At 39.1% G+C, this 22,160-nt stretch overlaps 1 protein-coding gene across 1 annotated transcript in view; it reads right to left on the bottom strand.

The window, feature by feature from the left end:
* Positions 1–22,160, bottom strand: part of KNTC1 (kinetochore associated 1) — a 1,377,837-nt gene that overhangs the window by 212,001 nt on the left and 1,143,676 nt on the right. Inside the window, exons 58-60 of the mRNA XM_053701768.1 lie at positions 9,490–9,544; positions 9,355–9,418; positions 9,030–9,159 (exon numbers count right to left, since the gene is read on the bottom strand). Coding sequence (XP_053557743.1) covers positions 9,030–9,159; positions 9,355–9,418; positions 9,490–9,544 — 249 coding nt within the window. The remainder of the gene's footprint in view (positions 1–9,029; positions 9,160–9,354; positions 9,419–9,489; positions 9,545–22,160) is intronic.

The raw sequence follows: 22,160 nt of genomic DNA, 5'->3' as shown, positions 1-22,160 counted from the left end.
GATGGTAATATTCTAAAACATAAATTCACATATTTAATGAACATACTCAAGTTATATTCAAGAGTTACTCTAAATATGAAAGTTATTTTTCTATATAAAACTGTGTTGTAATGTCTCCAATTAATCATACACAAATGGTGTTACATCTAATTCTGAGTTTAATCCTGCTGGAAACCATGTTTTCATTTCATATATATATTCCGCTTCTTTTTTTAAAAGCTTATTGTCAAAGTTACCACCCCTCCATTCAGGTTTAACTTTACAGATGCCCCAGAATGACGTCAGACGCTGAATCTGCCATCTTCCAGGCACATGGATTATAGTGTTACTTGGTTTCAGGTCAGAGGGTCCTTTGGAAACCTTATGGATGTTACACTTATTATTCAACAGTAAGACTTGATTTAGTAACTACTACTTCGGATTACCAGTCTACGATTATTTTTTTAGTGTTACAGGATAGCTTATTCCTCTATCTCTGACTGCCTTATGTTTTTATGTGAGTGTGCAGTTGGGTTCAGTGTTTTTAAGTAACCGTTAGTGGCATTATCCTTTAATATATTTATATATTTTTTTAAAGGTGTGCACCTTTTAGGTATCATGATGACTTTTAGTATTATTTAGTGTATTTAATAATAAATATTTATTTACTTTGTCTCATATATGAGTACATGTTAATCTGTTTTTCTACTTCAGCTCTTTTAGCGCAAGTATCTTCTATTCTGTCCGCTTTAGTTTTTGATGCTGATATTTGTTTAGAAAGGAGGTATCCAGATGCTAGGCTAGAAAATGTAATGGGTAGCACCAGATTTATCGTTGGCAAGTCTTGAGATCCAGACAAATTGACTAAGACAGATCTGAAGAATCTCCATTCCACTGCAAAGCATGGAAAGCTGAAGGGGATGAGAGTGAAACCTTGCGAAAGGAACAGCGTTGGCCGCCACCATCAGGCCTATTACCTCCATACACTGAGCAATAGTAGGAGGGTCCGAAACCTGAAGATCTGCACAAGCCTTTTGCAAATAACCTCTGTGATTCTCTGTTAGGAAAAGATGCATAGAAACAGAGTGTATAACCACTCCCAAAAATGTCACTCTTCTGTTTGGTGACAAAGAATTCTTCAGAAGATTGATGTTCCAACTGTCATTCCTCAAGAGTTGAATCACAGTCTCCATATGCTGACGGGCCAGAGAAAGAGAAGACGTTTGGATTAGAATGTCCTCCAGATAAGGAGCAACCGAGATCCCTCTTGCTCTTATACTCGACAACAGAGCTCCCAGAACCATTGTAAAGATCTCTTAAGCCGTTGACAGGCCGAATGGAAGAGCCACAAATTGATAATGTATGCCCAAAAGGCAAACCTGAGAAATTTGAAATGGTGTCTGTGAATTGAAATGTGCAGATAAGCATCTTTCAGTTCTTTAGTGGTCGTGTATTGACCTTCCTGGACTAAGGGCCGGATTGTGTGGATTGTCTATGTTTTGAAGGTAGGAACTCTCAGAAATTTTTGTTCAGAGACTTTGAATCCAGAAAGGGTCTAAAAGCAATCCTGTACTTCAGTAATTAACTATGACAGGGAATCACACCAGTTATGCAAAGAAAACCTGCCTAAAGAAACGCCACTCTCAGATAGGCCTCCAGCTTCCTATCCATGTGATCCTTGAAAGAGGTACTATCCTCTAAGAGAATTGTGGGTCTCTTTGGCAGAGTAGATATTGAGTCATATTGTTTAGGAATAGACTCCCAAACCTCAGAAGATGCAGTAATAGGGAATATCTTTTTGAACTTCGGTGATTGAAGAAACAGGATACCTAGTTTATCCTACTCTTTAGAAATAATGTGAGAAATGGCCTCAGGAAACGGAAAATACCTCTGCTGGTTTGGTAATGGGTTTAAATAAAAGTTTTTCACTGAAGGAATCTGAGCTAAAGGCGATTCTTTACCTCTAGGGTTACTAGAACTTCACGTAACAGAGATTGAAAATGTTCCAATTTGAATAGGAAAGGAGAAGATTCCATCTCTTGCTCAGAAGAAGAAACCTGTTTATCTGACAACAGTTCACCTTTAGAAAAATAGTATGAATCTGCTGACTCCTTAGACAACTGTAGAACCCTCTTTTTCTTAGAAGGACCTTGTTAGTAATCGCAGAAGCTGTACTTCCCAAAGTAATACGCTTATGCTTACTTGAAGACATCATTACCCCAAACACCACCTTAATCTGTGCATGAAGGTAATGTTTAAATGTCAGGGGAAATATCCACTTCTCTTCCTTGAGAAGTACACACAGGGGGTGGACAAGGTCCCCTGCGAGGGAAATGCCAGCAATATGGGCTGAGAATTAGTAATCCCTAATGCACAATTAGGACATAACTGCGCTGGGGGACAAACTTATACAATCTTGCAAAGCAAACACTTGGAAGTAAGGACAATTTCCCAAGAACTCTCTTCAGATGAGACAGCTTGAATAAACGGAGAGGGGACAGATCGGACTGCTCCATAGTAAAGAAAAACACAGCAAAACGTTCTAAACTATAAATAATTGTGAATTTACAAAAAAGACAATGAATTGGCATCAATTTGCAGATATATCTCAGAATTATCTTTAAATAATTCCCTGTTCACTGTGATCAATAAAAAAATATAGTAAGAGTGAAATCTTCATCATATATAACTATAATAAAGCATATGCAAATTAAAAGGCAAACGGTTTTAGTAATGATAATGCAAAACTCTTAACATCCCCTGCTGTGAACTGAGATATTGATACCCAAAAAAAAAACCTCTTGATGAACGGGTACTTTACCCCCTCAGTAGCCAGATACACAGAGCCCACCTTGCTGAATCAATCACTCAGGAGCCGTTGAAGCGGTGAGGAAACTGAAGCTGCTGAAAACTATGAGAGCTGCAAGTTCAAGCTGAGCTGAAGATAATGTTGCTGCGCTGAAATGGAGGAAGGGTGGAGCGCTACAAAAAAGTGCGTAAATTAACCCGCCCTGCTCTAGAGCGCTGTGCAAAAATGTCCCTTAGCGCTAAAAACACTCAGACACTCCTCACATAATGTTGCGATCCAGCAAATCTCGTAACCACAGTAATACCACAGTAATAGTTAAACATACAGAACTCACACATGACCCTATTGAGCCCTCCTGAGGTGACAGATAAACATACACACTTGTCCCTATTGAGATCCATCACTAATTAAACAAATTAATAAAAATGCCCAGCATATCCTCAGCCAAAATGAGGGTCAATCTCTCAGTCCCCAGCCTTGCCTATCAAAATGAGTCCCCCTTGGCTTTGTGCCTGTAGCAGTGTCTAGCCAAGATTGAGGGCTTAAAGTGTAAAAATTCCTACTTACCTTAGGTGCATTTACCTGTGTCCTGCAGCAATGCCCTCATCCTTATTAGATGACATCAAATAAGGATCTTTGGTAGGAAGTACACTGACGTGTCAAAACAGCAGGAGACTCAGGACCAGTCCTGGTAAAAAACTCCCGCCTAAGATTTACACTAACCAGCCTTGTGCACTCCTCTGCCCTCTTCTCGGTCCTCTGAGGGGGATAGATGGGTCTCACCGACAATTTAAGTATACCATGAAGTCATAAATTAACAGCACTGCACCTTTCACCTGTTCTCCTGTAAAGGCAAAAATTAAGACCGAGGGACATCAGGAAGTGGGAAAGATTAAAGCTTTTGATGTGTTGGGTAATTTTTGTATACCTCCTGGTGGAGGGAGCTTGATCCCAAATGTTATGGCTGCATTTAAACATATGGTGGTGATTACTAATTGTGAAAAATGATCTGTAATGCATTACTTCTGCTATGGACCTTTAGCTTTTGCTTCTGTAAAGGTCTTAGAAAATCAATCTGAACCCCCCCTTGAAAAGCATACAATACATTTGTGTCTTATCGTGATTTGTGTTTAACTAGACTTTCAAGTTATATAAGTCAATAATTCAAGCAGAGGCTCTTCTAAAGGATTGGAAAAAACAATCATCAATGATGTCATACACATTAAAGGGCCAGTCTACTCCAGAATTTTTATTGTTTAAAAAGATAGATAATCCCTTTGTTACCCATTCCCCAGGTCTGCGTAACCAGCATAGTTATCTTAATATACTTTTCACCTATGATTAGCTTGCATCTAAGCCTCTGCAGACTGCCCCCTTATTTCAGTTAATTTGACCAATTTGCATTCAAATAACTCCACGGGAGAGAGCACAATGTTATCTTTACAGCACACATGATCTAGCGCTGTCTAGCTGAGAAAAACTGTCAAAATGCACTGAGATGAGACGCAGTCTTAAAGGGCTTTGAAATTAACATATGAGCCTACCTAGGTTTAGCTTTCAACAAAAAATACCAAAAGAACAAAGCACATTTGATGATAAACGTACATTGGAAAGTTGTTTAAAATTGCATGCCCTATCTGAATCATAAGTTTAATTTTGACTAGACTGTCCCTTTAAGTATGAAAGATTGGAATAGGCTGTTAGATGCATGCTCACACTATTTAACTTTGACTTTCATGATTCATAAGTTCATCCATGTGGGCCAGCATAACATTGTAATAGAAGCATAATTATATGAACTAATTTAACCCTTTCACAGATGGATTAAAAACAAAAAAAAGAACACGTATAAATTACATTTATGGCATTTTTATTTAAAGTTTACCATCACCTTAAAGAGCATACCTAGGTAGTCTAATGAGTGTGAATGTATCTAAAAGGGACACTCAAGTCAAAATTAAACTTTCATGATTCAGATAGAGCATGGAATTTAAAACAACTTTACAATTTACTTCCATTAAAAACATCTGCACAGTCTTTTTATTTACACTTTTTGAGTCACCAGCTCCTATTGAACATGTGCAAGAATTCACAGACTATACGTATATGCATTTGTGATTGGCTAATGGCTGTCACATGATACAGGGGGAGTGGAAATAGACATAACTTTGAAATTTGTCATAAAAAATCTACTACTGATTTGAAGTTCAGACTATGGTCCGGATATTCAAAGAGGGGGACCCTATTTGAAGTGTGCCTACATGGCACAGACAGTGTGCTCACTGAAACTAAAATTAGTTTCAGTGTAGGCACACTTCAAATATTGCTGTGGGGACCTAAGTTTAATTACAGCTACACTAATTAGCTCAGGCAATGTAGTCTCAGCAGCTCGATCTTGTGTCAATGTGACTGAAGCAAAGTGCAGGTTACCCACACTAACTTACCCTGAATGCCTATAACTACGACACGCCTAACCTACACTCCCCCCTGCTACTTCCCACCAAACGCATACATCGTCACAGTTAACCTAAACTACTCCCTGCACTGCCCAGATAACTATGACTGCCTAGATCTACGTCACGCCTCACCCACAAACCCCCCTAAATAACCAGCTAAGTCCCTAATACCACCTACAGTGACTTAATGCCTAAACTACACTCCCCTGGAACGTCCAGCTAACTGCCTACTGTAAAAAAATACCTCACTATAATAAACTATACTATAAATAATAAACCTCCCCATTATAACTATAAAGCTAATAGCTAAAGTTATCATCAATGTTTAAATAATGTGTCACAGAGATGCATTAAAAAGGCAGACGGCCTCCTGAAAATCAGCACCGTACTGGGAGAATGGGGGACACTTCAAATCATTCCTCCCAGAAGGTAGAACTCCCAAACAAATGATATCCCTAGGTGCCTCATCAAAATACCTCACCCTACTCAATCCAGTCCGACGCTGAGTTCCAGGAGCCCGGCTAGGAAAGCAAGGTTTTGCCGGCCCTCTGGCATTTACCTCATCTAATATTTGCATATAAATTTAAATGTAATTAATGTTGCTTGATGTGTTTATATTTTGTATTAAATACAGTATAATTAACAGTTTTACATAACTGCATGCCTGTTATGCAAAAATATAATTTACTGCCACTGATAACTATAACATAAATTCCATATTGTTCCGAGTATAGGCCGCTCCTGATTATAGGCCGCACCCTTAAAGATGGGTGCCATTTTAAAGAAATTACATTTCGCTTGAAACAAATGTTCTAACTGATAGGAGAAGGAATATTCCTAACACAATTAAAGCTGATACTTTTCTCTGTACATTGAGTGTTTTTCTTCTGAGGTTTAGCAGGTATTAAGTGTTCTGTGGGGGGAAAAAGGGTATTTGGAGCAGTATATTTGTGTATCACCATAACTATTTAAGTCACAACAAACATTACAATGATCTGCTTTTCAAAAATCAACCTGTGCACATTATTTTTAATACTTCCCTTAAATTAATACTCTGTGTTGTACATACTTTTTTGTTATTTGTACCTAATCTTTTACGTTCTTGCTGCCCTCACCTACACATTACTGTGTCAGCATGGCCATACCTCAGCTCTGTGTGAATCGCTATGATCACCCACAGATCTCCCCTGTGTATTGACCTCTGGGAACTGATACTGCACAGACAGCCTTACATTTCGTGCTTTTCATGCCGCCTGGCTGCAAAGGTTACCATAGCACTCGAACGAGACACTCTGAACAGTATGCCGGGCGTAAACAAAATACCGGTATTAACAGCAAGTTAGTCTCTACTTTCCTCTAACTTACCCATTAGAAGTGTCGACTCAATCACACAGGCAGCAGCTGCAGCAGAGCACTCACCAGACAGCTGCACTTGCGCGCTAACTGCTTCCGCCCTCCGGAGCTCCTATCTGGAGTTTCACACTCTAAATAAACTGAGCTACTACACCTCCAGTTCCCGCATTCTGCCTTTAGCGCGGGAACTCAGAGGCAACAACATAATTTAAAATAAATAAAAACAACAACATAACAGTAGAAAAAACAAGATGCTGTATATAACATACCGATTATTAGCCGCACCCGATTATAGGCCACACCCCTAATCTAAAGATTTAAATTAGGGTAAAAAAGTACGGCTTATACTCGGAACAATACAGTATATATTAACATATATCTATGTTATCACTTATAAACATAAGCTAACAAATACATATTAACCCTTTGAGTGCTAACGACAGCTCTGAGCCATCGCAAATTGTCCCAGTCAGGTGCTGATGACGGCTCAGAACTATCGCTACCTAGCACTCACCCACCTTGAGGGCAATTTGGGGGCTCCCACCTACTCCCACCCCGGCTATCTGGCCTGAATAGTGAGGTATTGTTGGGGCTTCACGATTCGCGCGGTGACGTCACACGCAATGACGTGATAATGTCACAGCGCAACTTTTTAAAATTAACAATGGACAATATAGGGAAATGTGGGCATGCTGCTTAGAAGCCTGTATTTCAGCCATCTACGCAGCTACAGACCTCCAAGACGCACCATTGGAAAGGTAATTGCCTAACCTTTACAACGGTATAAGTCTTAGGGATCTGGAAAAAAAAAGTATAAAATTAATATATTTAAAAAAAGTAAAAAAAAAAAAAAAAAAAAAGCAGCTCAAACCCAGCTTAGCACTCAGGTGGGAAATGGCTTAGCAGCCAAAGGGTTAATGCATAATTGTTTAAATATTGAATATCAATGCAAGGCCTGACTACAATATATCTACAATCTTTGAAATAAAATGCATGGTCATGTATAATGCAAATTAGTTTTAGTATTGGATATATAAATTAAAATGTAGACATTCTCGCTTAATGCATTTATTATTGTAAAAATAAATATATTTTTAAAATAGATATTTATGTTATAAAAGACGGTTGCATTATAATATTACATAATTGCATGCCTGTTATGTAAAAATTGTAATACTAATGCCTTTTGTAACATTATTATAAAATGTAATATATCTATCTATCTATATATATTTGTTTAAAATAAAAAAACACAACAAGAAAAAAAGAAATACTAACAATAATCACCTAATCAACCCGCATACAGGTATGGGGGTGGTTAGAAGATTAAGGCCTAAATCCCCACCTCCCAAAGCAAACCAGAACTACACTAATACTTAACCCCCCCAAACTAACCCCACTAAGTTACAAAAAAATGAAAAAAGCTAAGTGTTCGATATAATGGTGTGTTTTTTTTATTTTAGATACTGTATTTTTTTTGTAACTTAGCTTTTTTTGTGTGGTAATTTAGTGGGGGGGGGGTTAAGGTGTTAGGTACAGTAGTGTTAGATTGAATTTGGGGTTGAGGTGGTTTAGGTTTATTTATTTTAAATTAGATTGTAATTGTAACTTAGGGGGTTTACTTTAGATAGAAGTTAGATGTTAGTTTGTGTTTGGGGTATGGGGCGACATAGCGGTTAATAGAATAGTACTTGCGGTGGGTATATGGTGGCATAGGGGTTTATAGTTAGAGACATAGGGGTTAATAATTAGTTTATTGCAGTGGGTATGTGGCGGTATAGGGGTTAATATGATAATACTTGCATTGGGTATGTGGCGGTTTAGAGTTTATTAGTTAGCGACTTGCAATGGGTATGTGGCAGTTTAGATGTTTCTTAGTGTAGTGTTCATGGGATACTTCAGTTTAGGGGTATTAGTATTATTGGTTAGGGAGACGGCAGTTATATTCAAGGGATCCTTTACTATACATCACCAATATGGTCGGCGATGCTGGGTGTTGTCTGAAGCCAGCATCGCTGACCAATGGCATGTATAGTAAACGCCTCTCAGCGATACTGCTTTGTTGAGAGCTTGGAATATTTCAACAGGCTTGCTTGACATAACGGTGGATCCCTTTGAATATTTTGCCGCCTTGTAGCACTTTTGATCATCGGGGCCTAATTGCTATTGCATTGTCTTTTTATCATGAATTTGTTGATTATGCAAATCTACTTTATTTAGCAGCCCTTTAAACACTATATTGCTGAGGTTTTGTCATATAATGCTCAAGAGAAGGTAGTAAATGTATTTATTTATTTTTTAAATTGCCTGCTTATTTATTTTTTAATTTGTAAAACTTTAATTCTGACTTTAATTTCCCTTTAATGAAAACTCAGGAGACAAATGAAAATATATAGATTCATAGCAAAGCGTAAGAGGGTATTTTAACCTACCTGAATTTGCTGTTCTCTTTTCTCTACTTGAGGGATTAATAAGAGACACCCCAATGTAAAAGCAGGTAAATCAATTAGTGCGTACTGCTTGGCAATTCCAACAAGATCAAGATCAGTTAGAACTGGACATCTGCACAAAACACACAATGTTACCAAATGAACATGCTCTTCTATAACTAAAATATATAAGCTAAAAAAATGCTAAAGTTAGGATGGCTTATCTGTCAAATAGTAATAGAATTGAGATGAAAAACAAAAACCTCTGGTATATTTTACCACTAGCCTGTCTCCTACAATAAGTGTCCACAACAGATGTCTTACTTACTTGAGAAGAATTACAAAGCACTCATAACAAGCTTCTATCTGAGAAGGGCTGGGAGGGCACGAAGCTACAAAATAAAATTAATACTATTAAGTATATCAATGTAAACAATAGTAAAGAATAATGAAGATAACTCACCAGAAATGAAAGGTGACAAAATAACACTTCTCCATGCTCTGCTGAAGTTCGGTATCTATGAAATAGAAAAAGTAGCTGTAAAATATTTGAATATATAAAAACTAAACTATAACCAAATGACTAAGAGCACACAGGCAGAAAAAAACAATTTATGTAAGAACTTACCTGATAAATTCATTTCTTTCATATTGGCAAGAGTCCATGAGCTAGTGATGTATGGGATATATATTCCTACCAGATGGGGCAAAGTTTCCCAAACCTCAAAATGCCTATAAACACACCCCTCACCACACCCACAATTCAGTTTAACGGATAGCCAAGTAGTAGGGTGATAAAATAAGGAGTAAAAAAGCATACAAAAAGAAGAACTGGAAATAAAATTGTGTTTTATACAAAAATCATAACCACCATAAAAAAAGAGTGGGCCTCATGGACTCTTGCCAATATGAAAGAAATTAATTTATCAGGTAAGTTCTTACATAAATTATGCTCTCTTTCATGTAATTGGCAAGAGTCCATGAGCTAGTGACGTATGGGATAGAAATACCCAAGATGTGGGAGACCACAGAAGAATCACTAGAAAGGGAGGGATAAAATAAAAACAGCTATTTCCACTGAAAAAATTAAATCCACAAAAAAAAAAACAATTTATGTAAGAACTTACCTGATAAATTAATTTCTTTCATATTGGCAAGAGTCCATGAGCTAGTGACGTATGGGATATACATTCCTACCAGGACGGGCAAAGTTTCCCAAACCTCAAAATGCCTATAAATACACCCCCCACCACACCCACAATTCAGTTTAACGAATAGCCAAGAAGTGGGATGATAAGAAAGGAGCGAAAGCATCAACAAGGAATTGGAATAATTGTGCTTTATACAAAAAAACCATAACCACCACAAAAAAGGGTGGGCCTCATGGACTCTTGCCAATATGAAAGAAATTAATTTATCAGGTAAGTTCTTACAAAAATTATGTTTTCTTTCATGTAATTGGCAAGAGTCCATGAGCTAGTGACGTATGGGATAGCAAATACCCAAGATGTGGAACTTCCACGCAAGAGTCACTAGAGAGGGAGGGATAAAAATAAAGACAGCCAATTCCGCTGAAAAATCAATCCACAACCCAAATCAAAAGTTTTAATCTTTATAATGAAAAAAACTAAAAATATAAGCAGAAGAATCAAACTGAAACAGCTGCCTGAAGAACTTTTCTACCAAAAACTGCTTCTGAAGAAGAGAAAACATCAAAATGGTAGAATTTAGTAAAAGTATGCAAAGACCACCAAGTTGCTGCTTTGCAAATCTGATCAACAGAAGCTTCATTCTTAAAAGCCCAGGAAGTAGAAACTGACCTAGTAGAATGAACCGTAATCCTCTGAGGCAGGGATTTACCCGACCCCAAATAAGCATGATGAATCAAAAGCTTTAACCAAGACGCCAGAGAAATGGCAGAAGCCTTCTGACCTTTCCTAGAACCAGAAAAGATAACAAATAGACTAGAAGTCTTTCTGAAATCTTTAGTAGCTTCAACATAATATTTCAAAGCTCTTACCACGTCCAAACAAATGTAAAGATCTTTCCAAAGAATTCTTAGGATTAGGACACAACAATTTCTCTACTAATGTTGTTAGAATTCACAACCTTAGGTAAAAATTGAAATGAAGTCCGCAAAACCGCCTTATCCTGATGAAAAATCAGAAAAGGAGACTCACAAGAAAGAGCAGATAATTCAGAAACTCTTCTAGCAGAAGAGATGGCCAAAAGAAACAATACTTTCTAAGAAAGTAATTTAATGTCCAGAGAATGTATAGGCTCAAACGGAGGAGCCTGTAAAGCCCTTAAAACCAAATTAAGACTCCAAGGAGGAGAAATTGGCTTAATGACAGGCTTGATACGAACCAAAGCCTGTACAAAACAATGAATATCAGGAAGATTAGCAATTTTTCTGTGAAAAAGAACAGAAAGAGCAGAAATTTGTCCTTTCAAAGAACTTGCAGACAAACCTTTATCCAAACCATCCTGAAGAAACTGTAAAATTCTAGGAATTCTAAAAGAATGCCAAGAGAATTTATGAGAAGAACACCATGAAATGTCAGTCTTCCAAACTCGGTAATAAATCTTTCTAGACACAGATTTGCGAGCCTGCAACATAGTATTAATCACTGAGTCAGAGAAACCTCTATGACTAAGCACTAAGCGTTCAATCTCCATACCTTCAAATTTAATGAATTGAGATCCTGATGGAAAAATGGACCTTGAGATAGAAGGTCTAGCCTTAACCGGAGCGGCCAAGGTTGGCAACTGGACATCCGAACAAGATCCGCATACCAAAACCTGTGAGGCCACGCTGGAGCCACCAGCAGTACAAATGAACGCTGCATTATGATTTTGGAAATCACTCTTGGAAGAAGAACTAGAGGCGGAAAGATATAAGCAGGTTGATAATTCCAAGGAAGTGACAACGCATCCACTGCTTCCGCCTGAGGATCCCTGGACCTGGACAGATACCTGGGAAGTTTCTTGTTTAGGTGAGATGCCATCATATCTATTTCTGGAAGCCCCCACATTTTAACAATCTGAAGAAACACATCTGGGTGAAGAGACCATTCTCCCGGATGTAAAGTCTGGCGACTGAGATAATCCGCTTCCCAAATGTCTATACCTGGGATATGGACCGCAGAAATTAGACAGGAGCTGGATTCTGCCCATGCAAGTATCCGAGATACTTCTTTCATAGCCTGAGGACTGTGAGTCCCACCTTGATGATTGACATACGCCACGGTTGTGACATTATCTGTCTGAAAACAAATAAACGGTTCTCTCTTCAGAAGAGTCCAAAACTGAAGAGCTCTAAGAATCACATGGAGTTCTAAAATATTGATTGGTAATCTCGCCTCTTGAGATTTCCAAACCCCCTGCGCTGTCAGAGATCCCCAGACAGATCCCCAACCTGAAAGACTCGCATCTGTTGTGATCACAGTCCAGGTTGGACGAACAAAATGGGCCCCTTGAACTAGACGATGGTGATCTAACCACCAAGTCAGAGATAGTCGAACATTGGGATTTAAAGATATTTATTGTGATATCTTTGTATAATCCCTGCACCATTGGCTCAGCATACAAAGCTGAAGAGGTCACATGTGAAAACGAGCAAAGGGGATGCCGTCCGATGCTGCAGTCATGAGACCTAAAACCTCCATGCACATAGCTACTGAAGGGAATGATTGAAACTTAAGGTTCCGACAAGCTGCAACCAATTTCAGACGTCTTTTGTCTGTTAGAGACAAAGTCATGGATACTGAATCTATTTGGAATCCTAAAAAGGTTACCCTTGTCTGAGGAATCAAGGAACTTTTTGGTAAATTGATCCTCCAACCATGTCTTTGAAGAAACAACAATAGTTGATTTGTGTGAGATTCTGCAGAATGTAAAGACTGAGCAAGTACCAAGATATCGTCCAAATAAGGAAACACCGCAAAACCCCGCTCTCTGATTACAGAGAGTAGGGCACCGAGAACCTTTGAAAAGATCCTTGGAGCTGTTGCTAGGCCAAAAGGAAGAGCAACAAATTGGTAATGCTTGTCTAGAAAAAAGAATCTCAGGAACTGATAGTGATCTGGATGAATCGGAATATGAAGATAAGCATCCTGTAAGTCTATTGTGGACATATAATGCCCTTGCTGAACAAAAGGCAGAATAGTCCTTATAGTCACCATTTTGAATGTTGGTATTCTTTTAAATTTTTATTTATATCCAACACTGTATACAGGTTCACAAAACAATACATGTAAATGCGCCACGCAGGGCTTAGTATCATACATTGAGTGAAAAATTGAAAATCAGGCACATTTTAGTAGGTATAGACACAAAGACAAATCCTGTTGATATGCTTTCCTTATACGTTACTAAGAGATCAATAACTTTCGCTCGAGAAGTATTTGCACACAGAATTGGGATTTTTCCTTTTTTATAACATAACAAACTAAACAACAATAAACAGACACACAGACAAAACCAAACCAAAATGAAACGAAACAAAAAGGCTTTAGCCCTGCTGGCTGAGCGGATGATATCATAATTTAAATGTAGAGATCGTGAGCTATACCTAGTCTCTGTATGAGGTTAAATATATGATTGCATACAATCAAGCAGGTGAGATATTTGAGCGTGTGTGATGTAGAATTATCTAAGGAGATAGTACAGCAGTGAGCCTGAAAGTGGCACCCCTCACGCCGTTGGACACACCCAGGTACATGGCATACATAAACACATGCAAACTTCAGGATATACTAATTGACTAGGTAAACCATTCCCATGGCCCCCACCCCGACTAATGCCGTACTGGGGATATACAGTTAAATTAGCAAATACCTTATAAGTCATTCGAGATGATGCTTGAAATAATGTAGGGAGTACTTGCTATATCATTGCATGATGACATTATCAAAAGCCCAATTGAACATATGATAGGTTGGTATGAATTGAGCTATAAGTGACTTAGAAGGTTTAAAAGAGGCATAGTGACCCCCCTGTGAGTATGACGCGAACGTGCATGTCCCAGGCTGCCATGGGAGAAATGGCCATAGTTTTGCAGGTATTATAAATGGTGTCAATCTTCGTGTCATCGCATTAACAAGTGTGGTTATAGTGATAAAATGATGGCATGACTTGCAAGCTATCTCAGCAAGGGCACAACAAAAACAAAGTAAAACGACAAAGACATAGACAGACATAACCAATGACAAAACAACCATAACACATAACCAAACAGCAAAACCAAACATTGTTGTCCTTATAACCATCCCCACCCATGTTGCCAGTCAGGGAGTGAACTAAATGTTTGTGGTAGCGTTAGAATTTCCTTACTGGAGAGTCTACAACAGCTCTAGTCTCATTAACTAAGCAGGTGCTGCCATAGTTTAAATGTAGGGCTTATTTACTATGCCTGGATATTATATATGGTTAAATATATGACTGTATACGATCAAGGATGTTAATTATACAGGCGTGTGTAATGCATTAATATCACAAGGGTTAACACAGTGGCGTAATTGAGAGTGGCATCCCCACAGATTTGAGCACACATGGATACAAAACATAAACACATGCCGGCTTCAAGGAATATTAGTTAACTAAATGGGCCATACCTCTGATCAGTGCCATGGCCATTGTTGTGCTGAGGATATATAATTAGGTTAGCAGATACCCTATACCTCACTCGAGATGGTGCCTTAAATAAAATAGTGAGCACCTGCTGTACTATTACCAGCCCTTCAAGCAGTTAACATAATCAAATAACAGGGAGCATTCGTGTTACCACATTTACAAGCGCAGTGATATTGATAAGATGACGGCTTGACTTGCAGGTTATCTCAGCAAGAGCAATCAGGTCATCCCAGACAAGGTGCTAAGAACAATCAAGCCCACACTTGATATAAACAGTGGCTCTGTCTCTGAAGCACCCCCTCATGTATGCCTCACACAGCGATACTAGGCAGTTCAAACAGTCGATAATCAAGGCGGTGTCCTAGCCCGCAATTAGGGCGTTCAAACAGTCAGCCAGCCAATGCCCCCCTGCTCTGCTGCAAAAGTCAATATAACCCTGGACATAAGTTCACTTGAATTCAAGTTCTAAGATATGCCCCATGATACCGTGCGAGTCCGTCCGGGAGGGGAGGGGGGAAAGACATCAGCCGATGCCTCTTGCTCTGCGGGTGAGTCCAGGTGCTTCTGAGGGACAACGGTCAGACAACCACTGCACTTGGTGTGTAGGACAGCATGGGAGAGGTGATTCACTCGCCAACAGCTGCACACGCTGGTAAGAGACCATAGCCGCGCCTTCTGTGATTGCAGTGAGCCCAGGTGGTGTATCTGCCAGCAATTCCATTGTAGGTGTTAGCATTAGCTGAGTCGCTTGCAATTGTAATCTTCGATGTATCCCCCTACCATGTTGCTGATTTATAGCTTGCGAGATAGCTTTGTTTAAGGACTGTTGGGAGAAGGAATAAATGTCAGAATCACACCACAGAAGGGGCCTGCTGTTGTTCGCCGTTGTGTCTTTCATGTCTGTAGTGGCTTCCTCCTCCCTGAGCTGTGGTGCGGGGTATTGAGCTGATGCAAGTAAGTTATGTGGTGGAGACCCCATCCGCCACCCCTGGAATCTCTCAGTATGTTCCGCTGGAATCATGCAATCCCTCTCATTGATTTGGCGCCTTTTTGCAGCAGAGCACAAGGGATCTTCAATTCGGGCTTCTGTAAGCAGTCTTTGTAAGGAATATTCCAGCTTATTTAATGCCGGAAGAAATAGGTCTTGTATAGAAGTTGTAAGGTCTTGTGTTGGGAGAACCGGATCAACAGGATAGGTCTCTATTGTTGCTTCCGTAGCTTCTGTTGCGACAACCTGGGGCTAGGGCCGATGGTACGCCCTACACTAGTAGATTTTCGACTGGCGAGAACCAGGACACGGTCACCCAGTAAGAAATAGGCAGTGGGGGTTGAATGATCGCCTTGGAGCAAGAAAGACAGCAGATTTTTAGAATTATAGAGCGGAGCTCTTGCTATTTGCTTCCACTCAATAGTCCCGCCCACCGGAAGTCGAATGTTGGTATTCTTACATAACGATTCAAAATTTTTAGATCCAGAACTGGTCTGAAAGAATTCTCTTTCTTTGGAACAATGAACAGATTTGAATAAAACCCCAGACCCCGTTCCATATATGGAACTAGCACAATTACCCCGGATAACTCCAGGTCTGAAACACACTTCAGGAAAGCCTTAGCCTTTACCGGGTTCACTGGAATGCGTGAGAGAAAGAAACTTCTCACAGGCGGTCTTATCTTGAAACCTATTCTGTACCCTTGAGAAACAATGTTCTGAATCCAATGATTTTGGATTGAATTGATCCAAACATCTTTGAAAAATCGTAGTCTGCCCCCTACCAGCTGCGCTGGAATGAGGGCCGCACCTTCATGAGGACTTGGGGGCTGATTTTGGTTTTCTAAAAGGCTTGGATTTATTCCAGACAGGAGAAGGCTTCCAATTGTAAATCGTTCCTTTAGGGGAAGGGTCAGGTTTCTGTTCCTTATTCTGACGAAAGGAACGAAAATGGTTAGCAGCCCTAAATTTACCCTTAGATTTTTTATCCTGAGGCAAAAAGGCTCCATTCCCCCCAGTGACAGTTGAAATTATAGAATCCAACTGAGAACCAAATAATTTATTACCTAGGAAAGAAATAGATAGCAACGTTGACTTAGAAGTCATATCCGCATTCCAGGATTTAAGCCATAAAGCTCTTCTAGCTAAAATAGCTAAAGACATATATCTGACATCAATTCTAATGATATCAAAAATGGCATCACAAATGAAATTGTTAGCATGTTGAATTAGCTTAACAATGCTATACACATTAGGATCTGGTACTTGTTGCGCTAAAGTTTCCAACCAAAAAGTTGAAGCCGCAGCATCATCAGCCAAAGAAATAGCATGCCTAAGAAGATGACCTGAACATAAATAAGCCTTCCTTAGATAAGATTTAAGCTTCCTATCTAAAGGATCTTTAAAAGAAGTACTATCCGCCATAGGAATAGTAGTACACTTAGCAAGAGTAGAGATAGCCTCATCAACTTTGGGGATCTTTTCCCAAAACTCCAATCTATTAGTCGGCAAAGGGTACAGCTTCTTAAACCTTGGAGAAGGAGTAAATGAAGTACCCAGACTATTCCATTCCCTAGAAATTACATCTGAAATAGCATCAGGAACTGGAAAAACCTCTGGAATAACTACATGAGGTCTAAAAACCGAATTTAAACGTTTACTGGTTTTAATATCAAGAGGACTAGTCTCCTCCATATCTAATGCAATCAACACCTCTTTTAATAAAGAACAAATATACTCCATTTTAAATAAATATGAAGTTTTGTCAGTGTCAATATCTGAGGCAGAATCTTCTGAACCAGATAGATCCTCATCAGAGATAGATAAATCAGAATGCTGTTGGTCATTTAAAAATTCTTTGAATTTATGAGAAGTTTTAAAAGACCTTTTTCGTTTATTAGAAGGTGGTATAACAGACAGAGCCTTCTGAATAGAATTAGAAACAAATTCTCTCACATTAACAGGAATATCCTGAATATTATATGTTGAAGGAACAACAGCAGGTAATGGATTACTACTAATGGAAATATTGTCTGCTTTTGAAAGTTTGTCATGACAACTAACACAAACTACAGCAGGAGGAACAGTTACCACAAGTTTACAACAAATGCACTTAGCTTTGGTAGAACCGACATCAGGCAGCAGCATTCCAGAAGTAGATTCTGATACAGGGTCAGTTTGAGACATCTTGCAATATGTAAATAGAAAAAAACAACATATAAAGCAAAATTATCAATTTCCTTATATGACAGATTCAGGAATGGGAAAAAATGCAAACAGAATAAGCCTCTGGAAACCAGAAGCAAAAAGAAATAATGACTTAAATAATGTCAAAAAATCTCTACGACCGATAACAGAGAACCTATGAAATAGATCCCCGTTAGGATGACCATTGCATGCAATAGGTAATACTCCCTTCACATCCCTCTGTCATTCACTGCACTCTGAGAGGAAACCGGGCTTCAGCATGCTGAGAAGCGCATATCAACGTAGAAATCTAGCACAAACTTACTTTACCACCTCCATAGGAGGCAAAGTTTGTAAAACTGAATTGTGGGTGTGGTGGGGGGTGTATTTATAGGCATTTTGAGGTTTGGGAAACTTTGCCCCTCCTGGTAGGAATGTATATCCCATACGTCACTAGCTCATGGACTCTTGCCAATTACATGACACGGTATACCTGGTCTATCCCATTCCTTACTAATAATTTCCGAAATTCTCTTAGGAACCGGAAAAACATCAGTGTAAGTAGGAACTTCCAAATATTTATCCATTTTACACAATTTCTCTGGAGGAATCACAATAAGATCACAATCATCCAGAGTCGCTAAAACCTCCCTAAGCAACAGGCGGAGGTGTTGAAGCTTAAATTTAAATGACATAGCATCCGAATCTGTCTGAGGCAAAACATTCCCTGAATCAGAAATTTCACCCTTAGACAGTAATTCCCTGATCCCCAACTCAGAGCACTGTGAGGGAACATCGGAAATAGCTAACAAAGCATCAGAGGATTCAGTATTAACATTAATACTTGACCTACTGCGTTTACCCTGCAACACTGGTAATTTAGACAATACCTCTGTAAGGGTAGTTGACATAACTGCAGCCATCTCCTGCAGAGTAAAGGAATTAGATGCACTAGAAGTACTAGGCGTCGTTTGTGTGGGCGTTAAAGGTTGTGACACTTGGGGAGAATTGGATGGCATATCCTGATTCTCTTCAGACTGAGAATCATCCGTAGGCACACTTACTTTATTTAAAATATGCTTTTTACATTGTAAAGCCCTTTCAGTACAAAAGTTACACAATGATAGAGGAGGTTGCACAATAGCTTCTAAACACATAGAACAATGAGAAACCTCAATGTCAGACATGTTGAACAGACTAGTAATACCACAAAAGTTGTTTAAACACTTATTTATAGCATAAAATAAACATTAGAAAAAACGGGTACTGTGCCTTTAAGAAAAGGAAAAGTGAACAATTTTTCCAAAATGCACAAAGAACGTTAAATTATTCCCAAATTTAACTTAATATCTTTGGTTAATCCAAAAATGACTGCACCCAGAAGCAAAAGCAGAAATAAGGCTTAAGAAGTACTTATATCAACATCTAGTCAAAAGATAGATAAAAATACCCCCAGCACCACGCCACAGCTCTGCTGTGGCGCCTACCTGCCCCCAGAGTACTTCGAATCACGTTTCCAACCCTTCAGACCAGCTACACAGTCCAGGAGCCACCGAGTTACTGTATGCTGCTGCTAAGCCTGAAGAAAATGCGCCAAAATAGGCTCCGCCCCTTAAGGTAAAAAATCAGAGTAGGCCCAAACAACACCACATGGGAATGTGGTTTTGCACTAAAGTAGAAATGCACACACAATTACAACCCTCAAGCATAAAACCAATAAGTTTAAAGTGCCAAAAAAATAAAAAACATAAAACATCGTTTTTTACATTGTCTCCCATGTCACATAATGCCCAAATATCAACTAATGATAAATAAAATATAGGGACTCCAGTAACACCCCTCTTTTTAAAATAGGTTTTACTGCTTACCCCATTCCCATACAGGGAAAAAATGCTAGCCAGTTCTGATACACCAAGTCTCCTCAGAAAAAAAGGCTGCACATACCTTAATGCTGCTTGTAGAATGAAACCGGTCTCCACACTGAAGATGTCTCATGGTTACCTTCAGAAGTCTTGTGGGAACCAGCGTGGATCTTAGTTACAAATGCTAAGATCATCAAACCTCAGGGCAGAAATCTTCTTCCATATCCCCCTGATGAAAATAGTACGCACCGGTACCATTTAAAATAAAAAAAATCTAGATTGAAGAAACTAAAACTAACACCTCACTTTACCATGTCTTCCTAGTATAACACAGGCAAAGAGAATGACTGAGGGTGGAGGGGAACGGAGGGGCTATATATACAGCTCTGCTGTGGTGCTCTTTGCCACTTCCTGTCAGCAGGAGGTTAATATCCCACAAGTAAGGATGACATCCGTGGACTCGTCATATCTTTGTAAAAGAAATGGTAAATAAAACAATGTAGCTCTCATAAGTGCATCAGTGTGATACGATACACGTTTCTCGGTCCACTGACCGTTTCATCAGGCATACAAACCTATCACTTTGCAAACTATTTAAACTTCCATAGCAACAGTGTTACTAATTATTAATTAACAGCTATGTTGCCTTTCTGAACAGAGGGTGTAATTTGTAAATATCACTTGAGGTAACAGGATTCTTATTTATGAATGGAAGCACCCAATAGGAATATAACACATTACATGTTAAAAACTATATACGCTATCTAAACATAGACAGCAATATAGCAATAGAATGCACAGTTCACAATTGTACAGAGATATATATGAAGCAAATCACATTATGATCGGACAAACACACTATATACTACTATAAAGATATAGATTGAATGGTAACCCTTGACTGTCATAAAAAGATAATAGTGATTCTAATTAGGACGGAATATTTATAAAAATATATACTGTATGACAGGGTGATGGAAAAATGAATTGGTATATGTAAACAATATTTTTACTAATAACTCAAAATATCCACTTTAACACACAACGGAGGTAGGCTCTATATATAGATTGTACTCACACATCTGTCATATCGATTGGCTAAAAAAAAAAACTAAAGGTATATTTGCATTGTGACTCATAACATATATGGTGGGATATGGTTATATATGAAATGCAAAAAAATAAGTGAATTATAGTGATATATAAGCATGGACACTATGATATACTATTAATTTATTCTAATAAAAATAATTCCTTTAGGATGTGCCCATTGGTGCCATTTGTGAATCTATGTTCATATCTGAAATGATAGAATCCAATATGGATCTATTTCTAGTTGACTAAATAAATTATTTGATTTTTATTTGAAACAATATATGTGTAAGTGCAATAATAAATTATAACATCTAGTTAAAAAGCTGCCATATCGGGGCGGAGCCAACTGCAGAGCTGGTCGGACGTGCTCTGGTGTGGCTCCCGGGCCCAGGATCCTAATTTAGGTTTTTTTTCACATTCTGCAGCAACCCTTTTATAACCAAAACTGATGTGGATAGACCCAAGAGCTGGTATTTTATTACTACGAATTTTTAAGGACCCGGAGAGACTGCACCAGACCGCCACCACTCTCTAATACTACAGAGCAGGGAGAGAGAGCCGCCATCTTGGGGACGCTACATTTTATTTGCAGGCCTCTTGCCGCCTAATTAGCTCTGAGGAAGCTGAAAATCTACTTCTCAAGGTTCCCTACCCAGCTTGCAATATGCAGACTATGGAGTTCACTACCAGCTTCTTAGATGATCTGCTCTGTCTTGTAGAGGATCATCATGCGGCTCTGGAAGCAATGATATTTAAAGCTTTCCAGCCTGCAGCCACCTCTTCATACCTTGCTTCGAATAACCAAAGACCGGTTTTAATGGACCGAGGGGATGGCGGGGGCTTGGAGTCCCAAGACTTACTATTTACTTGCCACGATACCAAGAAAGAGCCGGATCTGGACAACGCATCACCTGCAGCAGCAGAGGAGAAGTCTGCGATCGCATACACAGATATTTTGGAAACCACCACTAACGCCACGCTGCTCAACTGGGCTGGTTTTGCCATCACCCAGCCTTTATTCTGAACCAGGAGATCGAGAGGGATACGCTTAAGAGCCTTACCTTGAGAAAACCCTATCAACTCCCGGAGGAAGGTTGGCTGCACAGAGGAGACCCTGCACTGTCTCTGTTGCTTTTATGCGGTGCACATTATGCTGCCGCACTGATGTCCATGTTGAGGTGTGGAGATGAGGCTTGCAGGCTGAGAGACTGCCACATGACATTAGCTACCGGAGTGGGGTAAAACCATAAAACACTGTATTGGAACTGTGTGCCACTCATCATCCCCTTTTTATTAGTGTAAGCATTTGCGTCTTCACAATGTCTCAAGATATTAGTATCATTGGTATCCTACGTGACTGTATTTTCAG

The sequence above is a fragment of the Bombina bombina genome, chromosome 2 (assembly GCF_027579735.1).
Source record: "Bombina bombina isolate aBomBom1 chromosome 2, aBomBom1.pri, whole genome shotgun sequence".
In the NCBI taxonomy this organism is placed as follows: domain Eukaryota; kingdom Metazoa; phylum Chordata; class Amphibia; order Anura; family Bombinatoridae; genus Bombina; species Bombina bombina.
This window is presented reverse-complemented; position numbering and strand designations above follow the sequence as displayed.